Below are 24,092 nucleotides of genomic sequence, written 5' to 3'. Positions count from 1 at the left end.
CAGCATTTTCTAATGACCTGTTGGTCCTCAAAACTTGAACATATTGAGGCATTAAAACAGATATTCCTACCAACCAGTTGGATGTTCTCCACATCTCAGGTCTAGTCTGGTCACTAAATGAGAATCGTTTCCTTAAGCGCGTCCAGAAAATGTAATGAGAAACAACTCTCTAACAATGCTTTAGCTGGCGTCTTTGTGTTTAAGCTGCAACTCCTTTACTAAATTGGTAACTTATGCTAAACATAAGCAAAAAAATAATCAGCATTTTGTTGTGATACCTGATCTGGTCTACCCCTGCTACTCTTCAACAAAGCATCATAGGAAATCACTCCAATAAAATGTGATCATTTGGTTCCTTTGGATGTGTTTTTTTAAAGGAGCTACACCCTTTCCATGACAACTAAACAGCAAGGAAAAACAGCCATTCTGGCCATATGCACCCATTGGCTGAGGTAGCTCAACGACGAGAAAATCTGTAGATGCAGTAAATCCAAGCAAGACACACAAAATGTCCTGATGAAGGGCCTCAGCCCCCAACGTCAACTGTTTACTCTTTATCATAGATGCTGCCTGGCCTGTTGAGTTCCTCCAGCATTTTGTGTGTGTGTGGCTGAGGTAGCTTCTCACTTCAGCCAGTTTCCTTAACCTGTGCCTCAAAATGTTTAATGTAACAGTTTCCTAAATCAAACAGGTATTTACTTCCAAGACATAAGACACTGCAGATGCCGTAAAGCTGAGGCACAAGCAATCGGCTAGAGGAACTCATTAGGTCAAGTAGCATTTATGGAATAAAATAAGTTGTCAATGTTTTGGGTTGAAATAATGTACTCAACCCAAAACTTCAACAATTTAAAATCTCCCACCAATGTAAAGTAGGTAGCATAGTTCTTAGGGTAACACTATTACAGCACCAACAAGTCAGGTTCAATTCCCACTGTTGTCCGTAAGTTCTCCTTGTGACTGTATGAATTACCTCGGGTGCTCCCATGTTCCAAAGATGGGTTAGTAGTTACATGAATGTAACTAGGCAACATGGGTGCATTGGGCCGGAAGGGCCTGTTACTGTGCTGCATCTCAAATAAAATATTGCTCAGCTCGTTAAGTTCCTCCAGCAGATTGTTTGTTACTTCTAGGTATTTATTATCATTTGAAAAGGTATTATGGATTTTCTTTTCTTTACTGTTACTAGTAGAGTGTGTCAGATGCTAATAGCATGCTTTACAACAATTTTTTTTCTCCTAAATTGCTAGATTTATGCTCTCTGGTTAATTACTCAATGGAAATGCTTCTTATTTCAGTCACGGAATGGACAAAAACAGTAAGTGTGTGGGATTCAGTCACAAGAGCAGGAAAGGCTTCGTGCTATCCATTGGTGTGTGCTGTGCTTGTGAATTGGTGTAAGCCGGCAAGGATCAGTCCTCTGGAATTGTTTCCTTCAGCTTTTTGGCTGTCAACCTGCTCTTTCTTCATTGCCCTCCATAAATCCGGCTACCTTTAGTTACCATGGCGGTGGGCGATGGGTGGGGAAAGGGTCCTGGTCTGTGGCTACATGTGATTAGGTGAGATACCGCACTAATCTGTTGGTGCTCATTTTGCACATGTATAGTCTTCAGAAAAATAGGTACAAGAAGAGCAAACACATCCTAGAGTGGACAATTTAACACTGATAACTTCTTTACATCTGAAATGAACCAGTTTATGTGGAAGCAAGTTTGAATGTGAGTACAAGGTCAGAAAAAATGATTTAAACCAAATGAATTTGTTTGCCATAGAGGGAGAGCAACAAATATTCCTCAGACTGTTTCAAGGGATGGAGGGTTTACCATCTGAGGAAGCACCGAATGGACATGCCTGTCTGTATTCTTTGGAGAACTCAGAAGAATTAAAGATCTCACTGGGAGTTACAAAATTGTTACAGGACCCGACAGGCTAGATATAGAAACAATTCTTCCTTAGCTGTAATGTCTTGAACCAGCGATTACACTCTCAGAATGAGGGACAGGTATTTTAAGATTGAGGCAGGGAGCGATTTCTTCATACAGCAGGTGGTGCTGCTTTGTAACGTTATACCCAAAGTTTTGTCGCTGGGTTCATTCAAAACAGAGATCAATAAACTTTCTGGATATCAAGATATGGAGATTTTGCAGGAAATCAGAGCTAAGGCAGGTGGTCAGCCAGAATCTTGGAGCAGACTTGAAGGGCCAGAACGTCTGAACCACTCATTAATAATTTGTTACTATTGCAGGTGATTAAAGCGATAGAGGAAGGTTACCGATTGCCACCTCCCATGGATTGCCCAGTCTCCCTTCATCAGTTAATGCTGGACTGCTGGCAAAAGGAACGCAATGACAGGCCCAAATTTGTGCAGATTGTCAACATATTGGACAAGCTGATTCGAAATCCAAGCAGCTTAAAAAGAACAGCAGTGAATGAGAATACAAGGTCAGTGTTATAAAGTGTTACATGTAAAGATAGATCTTAAGATTTTTCTCTGCAAATCACTTGTTGAATTTCAATTTGGCAATTTTCACTTTCAATTGCTTATTTCTAATTATACTACATCTAATGAATTAAAATATTCAGCTGATGATTCTGATCAAGGTAACCAAGATAGTAGTTCTTACTGTTTCTGCCGCAAAGTTAAAATGAATGCAAACTTTGTTTTCACTCTCATGCTCCTCAAACCTCATTTTGGTTTAGCCTTCTTCTCTTGACATTGAAGCTTGTGGGATTTAGTCCTTTTTCAGAGGCCTAAGTCCCAGAAAATTCAGTTTGCTCCCTGAAATAGATGTAAGGATTCCAGGATATTCTTTGGAGAAAGGCCGGGGAAATTATTCAATTGTTACACCTTAGGCAATGTTGTTAAAACAGGTCATCTTCATAATGACATTACTGTTCATGTGAACTTACTATGTGCAGATTGACTGAATTTCTCTCCAGTTTTCAGAGAAAAATACTTAAGTACTTCGTTGACTATGAAGGACATTGAAACACCCTGCTTAATACATTTCAGTCCTTCAAAATCTGTCAGATTAAATATTTAATTCTTTAAAATAGTCCTTAATTAAAGAATATAACAATTAAAAATAAGAGTCACCATTTAATTAGTATGGGGCAGTTGTCCTATAGCAAATGTTTTAGTATTATTTAATTATTTTATACGCAATGAAATGATTGCAGTGATTACCAACATAATGGATGTCTTTACAAACCATAACTTCACTGAGAGAAATACCACAAGGTTCTTTGCTGATGCTGTTACAGATCACTACTAGATATGATTGACCTTTGCATGAGTTCAATTGGTAATAACTACCTTGGGGCTATTCTGGCATCTTCCCCCTCGCTGTCTAGTCCCAATGAATGGTCTTGGCCCAAAACAACGACGGTTTATTCATTTCCACGGATGCTTCCTGACTTGCTGAGTTCTTTCAGCTTTTTATGTGTGTTACTTTGGGGCTATTAGTTGGCACATCTTTTTCATATTGATTTAAATGTGTCAGACCAGGGGCTCACAATGTACCCAGACAATGCAGGTTAATCATTCAAAAGGGCTGAAGGAGGTATTCAGATGAACATTAAGCCAATTGCTGTACTATATTCAGCTAAATTACTGTTTGCCTCAGAGGCCCTACACTCTGCTTAACAATAAATGAGCAGAATGTTATCAATGGAAACACAAATTTTATGCTTTCTTTCCTCATTAATCATTATTAAGCCATTCTGAAAGAGGTTATGGGAAGGAAGGTGCCTGTTGGGCTAGCAGATTATAAAATTAACTTGTAATGCTCAGTTTAATAAGATTTCTATAATTTATTTTCCAGTATTATTAGTTGAAAGCCCTGACTTCCAGTTCTTTGTAATTAAGAGTACATCAAAGAATATAATACTGATGATTACTGTTATTAAAGTTTTAAGACATAATGTAACAAAAAGGGGAATTATGTTTAACAGAGGAGCTAAATAGATGTTAATTTTATAGACTGTTTTTGGAATTCCCAGCACTGCCATCTATAAAAAGCAAACCTGTGGAATCTGTCTGCACTTTTTCAGGTTATTTGTTGAGGTTGAGGTTAATTTGGTTTGTGGGTTGAGGTGAATGATGAGGGTTCATGGAGGAACTGTAGACTCTCATGGAAGGTGGTGGACTCCTTCGCTAGTTAAGCAGGAGATCTGTATGCTCCCCCGGTGCTTGACTCAGGCTGTGAGTGTGACATGGAGCTCACTGAATATTCCAAATAAATTTTATATTCTATGATTGCTATCAGAACCAAGCACTTTGCCAGCTTTTTGGGAAATAAAAGAGCATTATCAGCGCTGTCTGCATAAATTGGCAAATTACTTCAGAATTTAACAAATCCTACATATTAATACAACTTCTCCACCCAATAGTATATAATGTAGACATATTGGGTAGTAAAGTCCTTTCTCAAACCATTATATATCATGATTTATTTTAAAGATATATTCATTTTCTTTCCCCATAGACCCTCCACTGCTTTGTTAGACCCAGGCACACCTGACTTCTCTGCTTTGGATTCTGTTGATGACTGGCTTCAAGTTATTAAGATGGATAGATACAAAGATAACTTTACAGCAGCAGGCTACACCTCTCTAGAGTCTGTAGTACACATGAACCAAGAGTAAGTACCAACACTTGTATGGTGATTGGAATGAAATGTGTATTTGCCATGAGAGTTTCAATACATTTTGAATGCTGCACCAAATATTTGAAGACAGAAGATCCACACCACCTGATGGATGGCTGTAAAGGAAGTCACACACTAACTACTTCTGAGTAGCTCTCATAGTGGGTGGGCATCGTTACTGATACAGTAAGCTGCTGAGTTTCTGCTGGAGTAAAATATATACAGGAGGATCTCTATGTAACTGTTCATAGTTGAACTTGATAATAGAAAGGGAAGTCGTATTCCTCAACAGTAATTTGCTTAAACTTAATCAGAAAGTACAGGGACTTGGATAACATCTTAAATGAATTTAAGTCATCCAAAAACACTCTTTGAATTGTTGACAGTCTTGTAATCTAGGCAAATGTGGCATCTAATTTACATACATGGTTCCACAAGCATCAGTGAGATACATGACCAATTTGTCTGCTTCAGGCGGTGCAGCTTGAATGTTAAATATTTGCCCAAGAAACAAAAAGATTTCTTTGGCTCTTATCAGAATCAAGTTTAATATTACTAGCATATGTCATGAAATGTGTTGTCTTGCAGCAGGAGTATATTGCAATATGTAACAATAGTTATAAATTACAATAAGTATACATAAAGTATAAATTAAATAAGTAGATAGATAGTTATTGATCACAAAGGAAATTACATTGTCACAGTAGGATGACAAGTATACAAATATATGAAGAGAAGTAAGAAAGAGTAAAAAGTAAGTTACCTCAAACAGTCTAACAGGAGGGGGTCATCACTTCCCTGGCAACAGGTTGACTCATTATAGAGCCTAAAGGCCGAGCGTAAGTGGTGCAAAAGAGAGGAAAAATATTACTGAGGTAATGTTCATGGGCTCATTGTCCATTCAGAAATCTGATGGTGGAGGGGAAGATATTCCTGAAACATTGAGTGTAAGTGTTCAGGCTCCTGTAGCTCATTGATGGAGCAATGAGAAGAGGGCACGTTCCGGGTGATGGATGCCGACATCTTGAGGCATCGCATTTTGAAGGTGTCCTCGGCGCTGGGGAAGCTGTTACAGAAGTATTACTATTGTCCAGGTGATTGAAGGTCGATTGGAGAGCCAGTAAGATTGCATCCACTGTAAACCTAGTATGGTTTTCGGTTATTTTCATGGTATCTGTTACCCAGAAGGATAGGTTGAGCTTTGTTCAATATCAAATCTGAAAGACATGATTTATCAGTTGTACATCTCCATTACAACACAAAGTATCAGCTCAAATTAGTGTTCAAATATAGGTTTCCCCCGCTATCCGAAGGTAGAGCGTTCCTATGAAACTCTTTGTAAGCCGAAATGTCATAAAGCGAAGAAGCAATTGCCATTAATTTATATGGGAAAAATTTTTGAGCGTTCCCAGACCCAAAAAAAACCTACCAAATCAAACCAAATTACACATAAAACCTAAAATAACACTAACATATAGTAAAAGCAGAAATGATATGATAAATATACAACCTATATAAAGTAGAGATATTGTATGTACGGTGTAGTTTCACTTATCAAAATTGGGAAGACTGAGCTAAAATCGATGTGGAGAAAAAAATCGGCAAGTACACGCATGTGCACATACATGCCTACGCACGTATAGGCATGGGCACACAACTGCTCACACAAGGCTTCACGGTCATGGTAGTCTTTCTCGGGGTAAACACACGTATCAAGCAGGCATCTTTTTCGTAAAAGTGAAAATTCTCTTTGGTTAGTGAAAACAGGTACTAATGTAGGTCTTTCGTAACAGCGAGCTGTCGTAAAGCGAACATTCGAAAAACGGGGGCCACCTGTACACAGATGGCTTCAGAAGACAGAGCACTACTGCTAATTGTAAACACGGTATTCTACAGCTGCTGGAAATCCAGAGTAACATACAAAATGCTGAAGGAGCTCAGCAGGTCAGGCTGAAAGAAATAAACAGTCAACGTTTCAGGCCTAGACACTTCATCAGGACTTAGCACTATTACTAAGACAATTGTAGCACCCTGACTCAAATTTCTCCTTGCCACTGACCCCACCCCCTTCATGGGAAAGGAGCAACATTGAAGGCTTTGATTGTCCTTGCTTGATGACTCCTGAACTGGAGCAAGTTAAATGTCAACCACATTCAAGGGTTAAGACTCGTATTATGGTCAATAGCAGAGATTTCCTGCCATAAAAAGCAGTGATTAAAAGAAAGATGTTTTGGTATTAAATGACAATCTGGTGGTTTTATTGTTACCAATTTGAGTCTGGCTTTAATTCAGTATTTGAATTTAAATCCCCTATCTGCCACAGTGGAATTCATACTCCATAGCTTATTCACTACATTACTATTATCATGGCTGGAGTATTGTCCAGTCCCCTTTAGCCCAGCCTGTGGGCCATGTGCTTACATTTCCAAGGTAAAGGGAATATAGATTCTGTCTTCAGTTGTTAATGGCATTTAGCATGTTGAATCCAAGTACATGGATTGTAGTTTCTACTTACTTAGTACTTCCGACCAAAAGACTGGAATTCATTACTATGGGATTAAAAAACAAAAGTGTATTGCTTGGATTTCCAGCATCTGCAGATTTTCTCTTGTTAGCAAAATGCCTTGTAAGTTTGCTGCAAATGGCAAAAACTGCCTAAAGGTAGAATCCCTTCATGAGGACAATTGTACTGAAAATCTAAATGAAAATAAATGGCAGACCTGTAGAAAATTGCCATCTCCATGCACCTTCTGTTATATTAAGGAATATATAAAATGCTTTTCAAAGAACAATACATTGACTCTTGTCATTTACTGTTTGTTTCTATAGTGACCTGGTCCGCATTGGAATCACAACAATGGTGCACCAGAACAAGATCCTGAGCAGCGTCCAGGGAATGAGGGCCCAGGTGCAACAGATGCAGGGAAGAATGGTTCCTGTCTGAGCCATTTGAAAAACTCAATGAAATTAGTTTACCTCATTCATGCACTTTAACAGGAAAAGAACTGCACTTTTTACTTCATTGTTGCCCTTTGATATACGGATATTTTGTCAGTGATTTTGCCTGATTTGAGGACAGAATGCTGAACTTCATGACCATCGTATGACTTACAGAGACCTTCGCCCTGATAAGAGGAAACTGGATTAGATGTACAGTATATTTGTTTTTAAATTCCTGTTTCTCTTGGATGAACAATCACAAAGGAGCAAATCTATTAATACCATTACTCATACCACATTTCAGTGGTTTTTGAATAATCACTGGATTGAAGATTACTTTTCCCACATGGCTTGCTAATGAAGGATTTTAAAAGCTGATTTGAAGCTCTCCAAGACATTCCTGCAGATATAATCTTGACTTGCAGTGCATTATGAATAACAATGCCCTTTCAATGACTGCATCATATGTGGAGATTTCTGTAAACTGCCACTATGTTCTTCCAAAACTTTGCTGAATTGAGCAGGCAGACCTGAGGATTACAGTTGTGAAATATAGTGATTTAAGCTGTCATGTAATTTAGAATGAGCCTAACAAAAATACAGTGGCATTTTCTTCCATCAGGAAGTGTCTAAATAGCTTTTTGGAATGGAGGACCATCAAATGTTGACTAAAGAAATACCAATTAGCAATGGAGTGAATTTATTGCAACCAATTACAAAAGATAATGAGGTAAAAATTACCTTGACAACTGAGTCATCACAAACATAATCTTTTGAAAGTTGGTGAATTTATTTCTAAACATTGATTCTTACATGGATTCATAAAGGACAGGGTAATGCATGAAGGTGCATGAACATGCACAGTAACATCCAATCACATTAGCCATCCTTTCCTTTCAACGTTGTGCCTTTTCCATGCATTGCATTTGCGCATACATATCAATCTGATGATACATGCTGTTGCAGAGCAGACTAGGTGTGTTTGGTCTGACTTGAGGGATATGTACAATTAGGTGCTACCCCTCAAAATCATGTGCTAGGAGCCAGTTCAAGTAGTTTATCATTTAGAAGTATCTTCCATAGCTGCTCCAACTGCTACTTTTACTAATCTTATCGTTGACCTCAGTGCTCAAGCCTGATCCTCAAGGAACCAATTAGTACCAACAACTTAAATTCTCTCGCTCTCCCTTGTTCATTGCCAACTATCATTACCATCTTTCTGCCTTAGTTATATGAGAACCAGAACCTCTGCTCATTTCTCAGTGACAATCACTATGGAGGGAACAGTAATGAGGTTAATAATCATGCAAGACCTATTCTTGTATATAAAGCACCTTTTGTCTTATGCAGGGTAGAATTTTCAGTTGCACGTCCTTACGAAAATAAAACACACCACCCTTTTTATGTGCATTTCCTGCCACTGCCTGTGAGGAGTTTGTACCTTCTGCCCATGACCATGTGGGTTTTCTCTAGGTGTTCAGGTTCCCTCCCATTGTCCAAAGACATACTGGCTGGTAGGTTAATTGATGATTATCCATGATTAGGGAGGATTAAATTGGGGGATTGTTGGGCTGCACAGCTCTAAGGTCCTAAGGACCTATTCCACGCTGTATCTCAATAAATAAGATAATAAAATAAAAATTCCTAGGCGAGCTTATTGCTGCGACATCTTTCTGGATCCATTTATCTATCTAGTGTGAAGTTTGAAACGCATCCAACTTCCCTCTGATGAAGTTATTACATGTGCGGCCCACCAGCCATATGCTGCCTACAGCAGGAGGTGCTCAACTTCATCAAGAAAAGCAGGCCAGGCTGGCAGGTGAAGGTGGCCAGCTTGAACTAAGTGCTTTGTAAATAGCTTCTCAGAAACCACTAGAGCATCTGAAAACAGTCAGTCATTCTTAATTTAATGAAAACCATTGGAGCACTTAGTCCATTATATTTTTGCAAATTAAATGGGTCAGAATGGAACACAATTTTTTGTGCAATAATCATATCAATTCCCTTTTGTTCTTTTATGTAACTTAGATAATGAATTTTGACATTCCATTTGAAATTTTGTGTATTTATAAAATTTCTCTCCTTCCCTCCACCAAAAAAATAGAGAAATTAGATCATCCAAAACAACTGGCACGTAGAAGCCCTCCATTGGTCAGGGTTGACCATGGATATTACTGTCTGGCTGTCTACATTCAGTCCATACTCAAGCCAGGGCAAACCGGTGCATATTCATTGAATAAGTAAAGTAGTTCAAACAAATCCTGCTTTCTGGGCTTTTCTCCCATTGGAATATTCCTTTGGCATCTAGTATCACATCTAATAAGCCTTTCCTTAACTGAGTGGCAACAGGCTCTTCAGTTGGTCGATAAGAATTTGGGGTGGCACTGGAGGAGGGTGTTTTTCAAATAAATGATGATCAGAGATAGGTGGATTTTCTGCTTTCCAACTAAAGCAAGCATAAGTTAATTGCCTCCTTGGGCTGAAGTAAATTACATCCCCCCCCATTTATTTGGCTTAGTTTGTCTGATTTTGTTGAAGCCAACTACTTATGTTTAAGGACAAAAATATTGGAGCAAGTATTTTGGCTTATTTACAACAGAATAATTCATACTTAATTGGTTGCAAGAGTTGAATTTCAATTAAAAGCAAGTTATCACAGGAAGTTTAATAGAGGTACTATTAGGTTAAATATTTGTAATTCCACATGGCGCAGCCAATCCTCAAACCCCAATTAAATCAAGGCTTATTGGACGGAGATCTTTTCCAGGAAGGAGGGAAACCTACCTCAAGTTCCAGGACTCTAGTTATATCCTCCATGTATTTGTCCATGCCAGGCTGGATAGTAAGCATTCTCAAAGTCTTAATGCATCTGATCTAAATAGACTACATCATGTTTAACAAATGAGATGACTTATTTCACCACCAGGGCCCTTAACAAAATACATAAACCTGGTGTATTAGCGGCTACAACTAGGAGTTACTATGTAAAATAAGTTCCCTTTAAAAGTTGATTACAATAGTGCTAAGATTTTTTAATGGAAAAGTACATCACATGGTATGAACCCATTGTGATTAAATGTAGTGACATTGATTGATGACAAACTGGGGATTAAATGTAGCTGATAAAATTGTTTCTTATGAACAATATTCTATAAAGATTGATTTGAAACAACGATTAGCTAAACAAAATTGATTTAATCTTTAAATATAATGTATAATCATCATTACTGCATTATGCAAAAAATGCATTAATTATCCCTTGCTTTGCTTTAGAACTGAATGAACTGCCTAATAACCTCATGTAAGCACTGGGAACTCGGAACTAGGAACAACAATGAACATGGAAAATCCCACAGTAGCTATTCCCACGAAGATCAGATCCAAAGAAGGAACTCAGCTTCAAAAACACCAGCTTCAGACAAGCCCAAATTCAAAGCAAAAAAAAAGAAAACTCTCAAGTGTACAAAGTTCAGCATCTGTTCTGGAAAATCACAAGTGGAATGTAGTGTGTAAGATAACTAAACATTGTGGACTTCTGCATGTCACTGCTACGCCTAATGTGACAACCTGTTCAAAATACTATTATTAGCTATTAAAAATGTATGGAATTTGTTATATAGGACCAGATCCCCAGACCTCTCACTGAGCTGTACACGTGTGTTTTATTGAAGTAGTTTTTTCAAATCGTGCCACTGTTGTTTGGTATACATTTGATCATGTCAAAAATTTCTCATTCAACACCTGGTCATTTTTCTTTCAGAACATTTTGGTAGAAATTTTAACAGCTTGGTGCACATTTTTGTTATAGTGTGTGACAATTATGACATAATTCTTTCAAAGTTATCGTAAACTGTAACTGATATTTTCATTTACATTTCACATTCTTCTGTCTTAAGCCGTATTCTCTTAAATGCTAATTTTAAACAAATGACATAGATCTATTTTTTGTATTCCTGCTTGGACCTGATTGGATAAATACAAGACTGTGTGTGGTCTTCTGAATAAAAGTGTACAGCATATTTTAATTTAGTTCAAACTGGAATTCTTCTAACAGTCCAATACTTTACTTTATACCTTTGATGAGTTAGGCATAGATTTTTTTGTTGTTTTATTTTGTATTTTTTTTATTTGAATTTTAGGTACATGTAACTTATGTCATTTATTTATGGTCTTGAGAATCTTTTGTACCTAGTTTGTACATTGTAAAATAATAGTTACAAAAACTGCACAGAAAGTGCATACAAAATAAAGTAGTTATAGCACAGTCTTTGTTTGGGAGAATGATTAATACTCAGTTATTGTTCAATTAATTATTCAATATTCTGTTCTTTGAACCCTTGCAATATGAGTGCTTATTCTAACCTGGGCCACAAATGGAAGAGAAAGGCCTGGATGTTGTTCATTAAAATGAGAGAGAGGACACATCAGTACAAGAGATTAGCTGAACTCAAGAAAGTGATTATAGAAAAAACAATTGATGGATTAGTTAGATAGACAATGAGGAACATGTATATTAGCAGAGATTATTAGAGAATAGTCAGATACACATACAGCAATCATTTTCAATGATTAAAAGCTAATTCAAATTGAAATTGGAATCGCATTGGTCTGATCACAACAGATGCAGTCTGCTACCTGAGGTGTCTGTCGGAACTCACATGATTAGAATAAGAATCGGTGACTGAGTGAGTGACAAGAAGCTGGCAGTATATCCTGGGTTCTTCCACGGACCACATTTATGACCTAACAGCTTCCTGTTTCAAAGGCTTCTGAATAGTTTCATTTGACTATAAGAAAGTTAAACAAGTAAAGCAGAAGTGAATTAAAAATATTATTGCCTCCACATCCTTTGGCTGATGTAACACAGAGGAGCCAATCACAGAGGAATTGTGATTTCCACTGACTACATCTCATTCGCTAGATCTGATTAGAAGGACTGAAAGTTATTTCTAACTTTCTGCCTTGTTTCTTAATCGATGAACAATGCAAAGAGAAACATAAAATGAGAGCAAATGAGCCATTAAAACCTACAACATAAAATACTGAAAATCTCATAATTTACTGTAGCTGCTGGTATTTTAATGAAACAAGTAGACATTCCATTAAGCCAAATATCACTTCAAATCAAAATTCAAAATATATTTATTATCAAAGTACATATGTGTTGTCATATACAACCAATAATAAGTAAATAAGCAATAAATATCAAGAACATGAGATGAAGAGTCTTTTAAAATGAGTCCACAGGTCATAGTTTAGTGTTGAGGTGAGTGAAGTTGAGTGAAATTATCCCCTCTGGTTCAACAGCTTGATGGTTGAGGGGTAATAACTGTTCCTGAACCTGGTGGCTCCTGTACCTCCCTGATGTCAGCAGTGAGAAGAGAACATGGCCTGGATTGTGAGGATCTCTGGTGTTAGATGCTGCTTTCCTGCGACAGCACTCCACATAGATGTGCTCAACAGTGGAGAGTGCCTTACCCATGAAGGGCTGGGCTGTATCCACTACTTTTTGAAGGCTTTTCTGTTCAGGGGCTTTGGTGTTTCCATACCAAACCGTGTTGCAACCAGTCACTATGCTCTCTCCACCGCACATCTATAGAAGTTTGTCAAAGTTTTAGGTGACAAACGTTTTCAAACTTACAAGGAAGTAAATGTGCTGCAGTGCTTTTTTTTGTAATGGCATTCATGTGCTGGGCGCAGGACAGATCCTCTGACATGAAAACAAGGAACTTAAATTGCTGACCTTGTTCATCTCTGCTCCCCCGCTGAGGACTGGCTCATGGACCTCCAAATTCCTCCTCCTGGAGTCAATAATCAACTGCCTTTGCTGGCATTAAGTGAGAGGTTGTTGTGACACCACTCAGTCAAATTTTCAATCTCCCTCCTATACGGTATGCTGATTCATCATCATCTTTGATTTGGCCAATGACAGTGATGTCATCAGCAAACTCAAATATGGCATTGGAGCTGTGCACAACCTCACAGTCATAAGTACAAAGTAGGTAGAGTAGGGGGCCAAGCACACAACCTTACGGTACACCCAGTGATTGTGGAGATGTTGCTGCCAATCCAAATTGCAGGTGTTTGCAAGTGAGGAAATCAACAATCCAGTTGCACAAGAAGGTAATGAGGCCTGTCTCTTGGAGATTTGAGGGGATGATAGTATTGAATGGCAACCTATAGTCAATGAAGAGACTCCTGATGTTTGCATCTTTACTGTCCAGATATTCCAGGGTAGAGTGAAGAGCTGGTGAAATGGCAGCTTCTGCGGACAATTGGAATGGATACAAGTTGAGTCTCAGGCAGGGATTGATATGTTTCATCGCCAATCTCTCAAAACACTTTGTCACAGTGGATGTAAGTGCTACTGGACGATAGTCATTGAGGCAGGTTACCACACTCTTTTTAGGCACCACTATAACTGAAGCCTGCTTGAGGCAGGTGTGTATTGTAGTCTGCCAAAGAGAGAGGTTAAAGATATCAGTGAACACTCCAGCCAGTTGTTCAGCACAGGTCTTCAGTACTTGGCCAAATACCCCATCTGGGCCAGATGTTTTCCATGGGTTCTCCCTCCTGAAGGTCTCACACTGGCCTCAGAAACTGAAATCACAGGGTCATCAGGGATTGTCTGAGTTTGTGAAGATGTTTTGACAGGCAAAGAGAGGATAAACGGCATTGAGCTCATCTGGGAATGAAACCTTGATCCAAGATGGTGCTAGTGAAACTCGACGATATTTTGCAGGCAGCTTACAAAACTTATTCAAATTAAATGTTTGTTTTTTTTCTCTTAAGAGATAGAACAGCTTATTCAAGTTGTGGCACTATACATTTATTCCCACAGTGTTCTGAATGAAGAAGTTTCTTCTAACTTCTCTTTCTACTCAATGAGAATTGTAAATTGATGACCTCTTGTCACTGGCTCCCCAATGAGAGGAAATGGCTTTTCCTTAATCACTGTCAAAACCCTTCATAATTTTGAAAGCCTCCATTAATTTTCCTCTGAGCTTGCTTTTCATAGCAGGCTGGTATTACTAGCATCATCCTGGTGAATCTGCAATATTTGCAAATGTGCTTCTGTTCTCCAAGGCTTCAGTGTCATTTCTATAACTGAGTATTCATGTGTTATAATTGGTCTAATTATTGTCTCGGACGCATTTACGCTAACCTCCTTTACTCTCATTTCTAGGTCAGGCCTGGTTGCTGGAGATGTAAGGCAGTGGCATCACTATGCCACCAACACAGATGTTGTTTCCTCTCATTTTTATTGGTTGATTTAAAAAAAACAAATGCAATCACTTGAAAAGGAGAGAACAAACATAGATTTAATAATACTTAACGTTTATTCAAATAAATGTACAGTTTCTTATGTCAGTTCAAGATTAACATCATTCACACCCAAAAAAGTTACCACTTAAAATTTAGATTAATTTAAATCATGCCTGTTTTGTTAGAACTGTTCTAAAATATTGTACATATTAATAATATTATGGATAATGTACAAGCTCACTAAAGTGAACACTACAGAAAGCATTAGATGACTTAATTATAAATCTGTTCTATTTTTAACTGTTTAAAAGACTGAATGTTCCTCATTAAATCAAATTTTATTATGGAACAAAAAATGTTTCATTTCAGTGTCTGAATGCACTAGTTTAGAGAAGATGCAGAAACTTCAAAATAAATATTAGCAGAGATTTAAGCTCCTGATTTCATTCATTAAAAATGGCACAACATGCTGTCTGACTTGATTTTTCTGCAATCAGCTGCTATTGGTGACGCTTTCTTGATTTACACACGTTAACCACAAGCGATGTTAGGAATCCAGATCCCCAGCTGAAAGTAGTAAGAATGAACTCATGCCACACCTGCACTTCTCACAGGATTGATTACCAAATCCAGCTGCAATTGGGGGAGGATTGTGGAGAAGAATGTAAAATCGACCTGAAAGCAGGCTACACTCTCAGCAATGACATCAGGGTGAAGGATGTGAACACCTGGAGATTGGTACAAGGACACAGGAAACCCATCGAGGATGAGGCAAAAGAAGGAAGCATTGGTCAGGAGGTCAGTGTCAACAGTAATTCAGAGGACTTGGTCACAGTGTTTGAAGGAATTTATGAATGATCAAAACCAGTTGAAGCAGCAAAACAAAAATCATGTATCAAGTACCAGCTAAATACCTATCACTTAAAGAGCAATAATCTTAATCCTAACAATCACACAATTAGTGCTACAAATCACACAAATACATATCTCAACCTTCCACACTTTTCACTGTTTAGCCAGAAAAGTATTTTGCAACACAACGATTAACTCTTCAAATGTTCTTGCAGGAGGTGGGACAGACAGGCAATGCCTACAGCAGAAAACTGTAATGGGCTTCTGTCATACCCAAAGACTTGATCTACTCATGATCATGATCTTATGATCAACTCCTCTTGATGCACAAATGTACCAGTGACGTCCCAGTTCGGCTCACCAGACCTGGAATATCTCGCAAATAAGTTTTGTCCATTTTGCCTGCCACAGGAGATTTCAGTGATCTCTTTGGTAGCAGTGTACATCCCACCTCAGACCAATATCAAACAGGCTCTAGGTGATCTGAGCACTGTGATCAACATGCATGAAACAGCATCAGTGCAAGCACACCCTGATGTCTTCACCATCATTTTAACAGATTTTAATCAGGCCAGCTTGAGAACGTCACTAAATAATTACCATCAACAAATCACTTGTAGTACCACAGGAAACAATGCACTGGGCCACTGTTACACCACCATAAAGAGTGCTTACCATGCTATTCCACGCCCACACTTTAGGACATCTGATTACCTGGCTGCACTTCTACTCCCTGAGTATAGGGAGAGACTGAAGACTACAGCACCAAATGAGGACCAAGAAGGTATGGACAAGGGAAGCACAGGAGTGCTTGCAGGACTGCTTTGAATCGGTGGACTAGTCTGTATTCAGGGATTCATCTTTGATTCTGGATGAATATGCCGCAGTTGTTACCAACTTCATTAAAACCTGTGTAGATGAGAGTGTGCCTTGAAAACTTGCTGTGCATTCCCAAACCGATATCCATGGATGAACCAGGAGGCTTGTTGTCTACTGTGGGCTAGATCTGTGGCATTTACATCTGACAACCGCAGCCTGTACAAGAAAACCAGGTATGACTTGTTTCAAGAGCTATTTCAAGAGCGAAGAAACAATTCTGAGCGAGGTTGGAGGCAACATTGGATGCACAACAACTGTGGCAGGGTTTGCAGGACATTACTTCCAACAAGGCGAAACCCAATAGCGTGAACAGCAGCGATGCTTCACTACCAGATAAGCTCAACATCTTTTATGCCCACATTGAAAGGGAGAATATAACTACAGCTGTGAAGAACCTTTCCGCACCTGGTCTCTGTCTTGGAGGCAGATGTCAGGCTGTCTTTCAGGAAGGCGAACCCTCTTAAAGTGGCAGGCCCTGATGGAGTACCTGGTAAGGCTCAGAAAAGGACATTTTCAATGTCTCATTGCGATGGTTAGAAGTTCCCACCTAATGGGCAATAATTATAACAATTCCCAGAAAAGTAATGTGAGCTGCCTTAATGACTATCATCCAGTAGTTCTCACGTCTACCGTGATGAAATGCTTTGCGAGGTTGGTTATGGCCAGAATCAACTCCTGCCTCAGCAAGGACCTGGACCCACTGCAATTTGCCTATCCCCTCAATAGGTCTATGGCAGATGCAATCTTAATGGCTCTTCATGTGGCCCTAGATCACCTGGACAATACAAACACCTATATCAGGATGCTGTTTGTTGACATTTAACACCATTATTCCTACAGTCTTGATCAATAAGTTGTTGAACCTGGGTCTCTGTAGCCCCCTTCTGTATGGATTGGTATTAATAACTCCTCCTCACTGACAATCAACAATGGCGCATCTCAGGAATGTGTGCTTAGCCCACTGCTCTACTCTCCCTATACCTATGACTGTGAGGCTCGACGTAACTCAAATGCAATCTATAAATTTGCTGATGATACAACCATTGTTCGCAGAATCTCAGATGGAGATGAGAATCGGTACAAGAGTGAGATATACCGGCTAGTTGAGTGGTGTTGCAGCAACAACCTTGCACTCAACGTCAGTAAGACGAAAGAGCTGATTGTAGACTTTAGAAAGGGAAGGATGAGGAATCACAAACAAATCCTCATAGAAAGATCAGAAGTGGACAGAGTGAGCAATGTTGAGCTCCACGGTGTCAAGATCTCTGAGGATCTAACCTGGTCCTAACATATTAATGTAGCTATCAAGAAGGCAAAAACAGCAGCTATATTTCATTAGAAGTTGGAGGAGATTTGGTTTGTCACCTATGACTCTTGAAATCTTCTACAGATGTACTGTGGAGAGGATTCTGTCAGGCTGCATCACTGTCTGGTATTGGGGGGGGGGGAGTGGGAGTTGCTACTGCACAGGATCGGAAGAAGCTAAAGAAAGTTGTAAAATAATCAGCTCACTTTGGATACTACCCTCCATTGTATTCAAGACATCTTCAAGGAGTGGTGTCACAGAAAGGCTGCGTCCACCATTAAGGACCTCCATCACCCAGGACATGCCCTGTTCTCTTTGTTACCATCAGGAAGGAGGCACAGAAGCCTAAAGGTACACACTCAGTGATTCAGGAACAACTTCTTCCCTTCTGCCATTTGATTCCTAAATGGACATTTAACCCAAAAACGCCACCTCACTTTTATTATTTGTGTTTTGCACTATTTTTAATTTAACTATTTAATAAGGATACTGTATATACTTACTGTAATTGATTTACTTTTTTCTCCCTGTATTATCATGTATTACATTGTACTGCCATCGCTAAGTTAACAAATTTCATAACATATGCCGGTGATATTAAACCTGACGCGGATTCTCTTGCTTCATTACAGGCCTCTACAAAACTTCACCTTTGACCCCTCTCCTATCATTCTGGAGACCCAGTAAAACCATTAAAACAATGAAAACAAAACACTTTGCATTCAAAATTCTCAGAAATCTGAAACAGGAATGTGACACCAGAGAGCGTTACTCTAAGAGAATCCCCAACAAAACTAGAAGTAACTGAGTATTCCCTTAAACAGCACAGATGCAGTGCTTGTTCCTGCTGTTCTGAACCAATTTTCTGACTGTGGCCCATATTGTGAGTTAATTGCGGGGGAAACATCAATTATGTCTTGAATGATGACTGACATCTTTCCTGTATGCAGCTTCATGCTTTTCGTATGAGAATAGAAGCAAGATTGAATCTCTCATTGCAAAATGGTCAATAAGCAATCAATCAGAATTCACAATCAATTCTATCCTGTGATACAATTTCATGCCACCTAAAAAATGGTGTCTGTGACTGCATTTTCAGGCCTGAAATAAATAAAACAGCACAATTGTACGCATTTGGATGCAATTTCTTGTTACAAATAAATCAGTCTCCACCTCAAAAGCTGTTCACTCACATTCTTCAGCAAACAGCAAATTTGTCTGGAGTTTATGCTCCTGTTTTTCAGTTTTTTCTACCAAAGTGGATTAACTCACACTTTGGATATTAAGTGCCACTTTGCTTGAACTCCTTGAAGGTTTTTCCAAAGTATTTTATAGTCAATACTGCTGATTCTTAAGTGACTCATTTTCATTATTAGGAAATTTTAATCACACAAGGTGCTGGAGGAACTCAGAAGGTCAGGCAGCATCGATGGAAATGACTAGATAGTCAACGTTTTGGGCCAAGACCATTCTCAGTACTGAGAAGGAAGGGGGTAGATGCTAGAAACAGGTGAAAGGAGGGGAAGGGGGCTAGATGGAAGGATATTGGTGAAGCCAGGTGGGTGGAAAAGGTCAAGGGCTGGAGAAGAAGGAATCAGACTAGGGAGGAAAGTGGACCATAGGAGAAAGGGAAGGGAGGAGGGAACCCAGAGGATGTAATAGGCAGGTGAGAAGTGGTAAAAGCTCAGAGTGGGGATTAGATTGGGGTGGAATTTGTTTACCGAAAGGAGATATCGATATTCATGCCATCTGGTTGGAGGCTGCCTAGATGGAGTATAAAGGAATTGCTGTTCCACCCTGACACAAGAGGAAGCACATGGACCGACATGCTTTTCATATGAGTACAGAAGCAGGACTGAATCTCTTATTGTAAAATGTTCAAAAGGCAATCAATGGATCATTTTGGAACAAGAGGAGGCCATGGACCTCCTCCATGGACATCAGAACAGAAATGACAATCAGAATTAAAATATTTGACCATCTGGAAGTCCCCTTGTGTCAGATGGAGCGGAAGTGCTTGACAATCGTCCAAGGTGGTCTCTGGGTTGCACCACTTCGAGCTGATAGCCAGTTCTCAATTTGTTTCCCTTCACCATTTTGCTGTAACTTGGTTTCCTTTTAACTCAAATGTCTGTTTTTTTTTAATTAATTACACGCCTGTTCTGAATTATTTAAATAGATAATTTATGAATGGCTGTTCACTGTATAAGAACGTTTATACTTCATTTACTTAGTCAAGCATATCCTGTCTTTAACAAATTTATACCAATGTCATGATTTCATAATTTCTATGTACTTACTAGTGTGATCTCAAATGTTTGTTCAGATGTGATATTAGACCAATTTGTGAAGTGTCAGTTGATTTTTATTTTGCTTACAAGTAATACATTAGTTAACTTCCAATCCCTTTTGACAATGTGCATCTAAAGGTGATTGAAACAATGGTCAGAACATCTTCTCCTTTCACCAACATATATGATGTGATTTCCATAGGGATTTGGCCGGTCATCCAATAAGTTCCACCAGTTTCTTCAGAACGAATTCCATTTTTACTCATTCCAAACAATTTTTCAAAGAGTTGTCATATTTCCATTAGTTTCCTGCACTCTTCTACCTCTCCTGAGGTAACATTCATTTATTGGAAAGATGCTCAAAGAGCACAAAGCTTGTCCCCGTACACTGCAAGTAATCATTATTCTTGACTGTGCCAGCAGGCAGCCTCACAACTTCACCGGATTCTGTTTGCCAGAAATAATTAGAAATCATCAATTTAGATTTCATCTAAAGGTACTGAAGTCAATTATAGTAATCAATTCTACCACTGGCCTGCCTGAAATTATCTGGTGCTTCAAGAGAGTATTTATATATCAAGCCAGGGCTCTTATGAGATCCATATTGTTTGATTAGTTCATGAGGAGCAAGACTTAGGCATTGTTGTTAGTGGGATTTTGCTGTTTACCAATCAGCTGTCATATTTTCTCCTTACCAAAATGAACACATTTTAAGAGATATTTTATTGGCTGTAAAGTGTTTTAGACATCCCAGAGTACCAGAAAGACTACGTGTGAGTAAAATGTCTTTTAACTGTTTGATTTACAGCAAACTAATTGAAATTGCATTGATATACAGAACATGAGAAAAAGTTAAACTTAATTTTAGACTTTAATTATATGCAAACTAGTTGATTGTTTATGTTTTAAGCAACTGCCTTTTGCAATGGAAACAAATTTGTGCAAGATCTAACACTATCAATTTATTCAACCTTGTCATTTTCTTTTGTCAGATGACAAGGTTAATGTTACTTCCACCATCTGAATTCTTTAATCATTTTGCACCATTTTTCTTTCATTGTTGATTTTGTTAGATAATCTGTATTTCTTGAAAATATATTCAAACTTAATAGTAAACAATTTACATAAATGTGAAGGATTGAAATGTATTACCAATTTTATTACTTGGGGGAATTGGCTTTATATTAATTGTTGAAACAATCAAATGAATGAGAGGATGAAATATTACAGGAGAGATTTCCTCCTAACTATACGTAAAAACACAAGAAATGTGTTTTATAAACAGGTTTAGAGTTTCACTGTAGCTAATGAACAGAAAAAAAACTTTCACCCACATTCAACAAGAAGGCAATCATAATATTCATTCTACGTTACTTAAGTTTCATTCTTAGTTGAGTGATTGTTGATAACTTAAAAAATGAATTTGGTTTTAATCAGTATTTCTTCATTCCAAGATAGAATTCACTTAGGCTTTATTGATGCTGCTTTTGTCAAAATGTAGCAGATGTCTGGTTTAGTTGCTGGGTAGGTATTACTGCCAATCTTCACACATAATTCTGGCAGTTCAGCAGTAACTGATCACTGCCAACAACAAAAGTAATTCACTGTTGCTGCCAGGCAAAATATTAAAGCAGCAATGATTAATGCTACACTTCACTTAGCTTTAAAACCTTTCACTAGTCTGTAGAGCAATAAAAATGAAAGCCTCCCTGAAACAGAAAATATAGTTAAGCATGAAGTCTGGGTGTTGCAATAGTTAAACATGTGGTTTTACTTCTCTCATTTCACATGCTGCTTGCAAAGTGTTTCAGTGAAATAATTTTGCTTCTATGTAATCCATTTTCTTGCAGGTTTCAGTTCACAAAATGGAACTGCCTCCAGTTTAACAACTATTTTTACTTTTCTGATGGAGAAGACACCATTACACATCATAAGAGGAGAGTTTCAGGAAGATTTAAGGCAAGGAAGGTGATGACGTGGAACATTGGGACTGTGAATTTGGGGTGACAAATTTGTAATTGTTGATGATTGATGATTGCTCTTCTGGTGAAGGAGAGAGAGGAGATATAAGTTAATTTTTACAGTCAGTGGGAAGTACTGCCCAAATTTCAGCAAGCTTTTCAGAAAGACTAAGGAGTAACTTGAGATTTTTTGAGACACAAATCTACCAATGGATTCCTTGAGGCACAAAGAGGTAGAAAAAGTTTTCCCAGAAAATCAATTGCACAACAATCTGTAATAAATTGTGTTGGATGAAGTCACATCCATTGGAAAATGTATGATACAATTGCCATCAGAATCTGAGGTATTGTTTCTGTGGTTTTCCCAGCACCAGTTAAGCACCTAATGACAACAATGGTTGAGCAACATGAGTCTGAAGCCTTCCCAAAAGAATTGGAGTTCCTGGTGGAAAATAAAAATGGCTATCATTTGCACTCCATAAAAAATTAGCCTGTCTAGTTATAAAATCACTTGAGACACTCATTGTGTCTAGGATCATGGGGATGGGGTAGATTCACAAAGGTGTGCATTTACGTACATTAAAGGGCTGATTTTGGAGTTAAGTAGTGGTCCCCACAACATCGATAAAGAGGGCATGATTTTTTAAATAGATTGCTTAATTATTTTTAATTTCTGCTTCCTGGCATCTCTTTCATTCAGCTTCTTTCTTACAGATCCTGATGGATGGCAGGGGAGAGAATAAGATTTCCCTCTGCAAATCTCTCTCCTTTTCTCCCTTTTCCCCCTTGGCCATAATGTGGCCTGTTGATGTCTGGCAGCCATGGGATGTCAGAGAGATCATGGGATGTCAGGAAGAAATTACATCCTTCCTAACTATTATGTAGTTAAATGTCTGTCACTGTGAAAGAACGGATCCACACACACAATTCATGGTTTACTGCATCATTCCAGCAGGAAACAATGCCAATGTTGTTCAAAATTCATTTAGAGCCAATTTGATGTTTTCCTTGTTGGGGCTGGTAGTAAAAGAGGGGGATCTGAATTGGAGCTAGAGCCACACACAATGACATTTCAGCACTCCAAAAAGGCAAAGTTGAATTTTAAGTTAAGCAAGCAAATGGGCCTGTGAGAATGCTGACTGGCAGACTAGAGTTTAGCTGGTATTTGTGCAGGGTGTAACATGGTGGCCCAGGAGGAGGGTGATGTAATCACGAGTGTTTGTGTTTAGAGTAGAATTTCATCAATGCTTGGGAGAGAAGAGGTGGCTGGATGATGGAGTAAGTGTAGAGGCAAAAACAAGCAATGTTCCAGTGGTGGAAAAACACGATTATAGCAGCTGACTGAATACAAGTTAGAAAATACAACCATGTCAAGGCAGTAAATCATGGGACTTTTCTCAATGGGGGCAGTTGGGCAGGTAGATTAAATCAGGGCCATAACTATGTAAATCCTCACAGGTCCACAAACGATGGTTCTGGGGTTACTAGGATTGTGAGAAAGCAAACTTTTACTCATTCAGAATCTGATGGTTGACAAGCAATTGGAAAATAGTAATTAGCATTAAATTAGCCATCTTGGCCAGAAACTAAAGGACAGCTGCTGTTAAAAGACACAACTATCAGATTGGTGGAAGAGAGAGAGGAAGGTCCTGAAATTGGATTGAGATAAATAATTGGCACAGAGTAGCAGAACTTTTACTTTTTATGTATTTAAGTCAAAGAGGTTTGGATATGATTTAATGCCTTCAAATCTGTCTACTTTCAATCTTGTTTCTTACCAGCTTGTTAGAGTGCTCTTCAGGGACTGAAATATATTAAACAAATAAATCAATTTTTCCTACCCACACCTTCAAACAGAAAATGTTTTAACAGTCTGAGATTTACTGAGTGACCCAGTAGACATAAAATCCAACCAAAAGCAAACCACTTTATTTTAGCATCACTATAA

At 38.5% G+C, this 24,092-nt stretch overlaps 1 protein-coding gene across 1 annotated transcript in view; it reads left to right on the top strand.

The window, feature by feature from the left end:
• epha4l (eph receptor A4, like) overlaps nt 1–11,853 on the top strand; it is a 127,516-nt gene extending 115,663 nt beyond the window's left edge. The window contains exons 15-18 of the mRNA XM_073040934.1: nt 2,246–2,442; nt 4,488–4,643; nt 7,479–8,319; nt 10,863–11,853. Of these exons, the coding sequence (XP_072897035.1) occupies nt 2,246–2,442; nt 4,488–4,643; nt 7,479–7,593 (468 nt within the window). The 3' untranslated portion in view covers nt 7,594–8,319; nt 10,863–11,853. The remainder of the gene's footprint in view (nt 1–2,245; nt 2,443–4,487; nt 4,644–7,478; nt 8,320–10,862) is intronic.
• Nucleotides 11,854–24,092: the final 12,239 nt, after the last annotated feature.

This window comes from Hemitrygon akajei, chromosome 3 (assembly GCF_048418815.1).
Source record: "Hemitrygon akajei chromosome 3, sHemAka1.3, whole genome shotgun sequence".
In the NCBI taxonomy this organism is placed as follows: domain Eukaryota; kingdom Metazoa; phylum Chordata; class Chondrichthyes; order Myliobatiformes; family Dasyatidae; genus Hemitrygon; species Hemitrygon akajei.
Note: the sequence above shows the minus strand (reverse complement) of the source record. Positions and strands in the feature narration are given on the sequence as shown.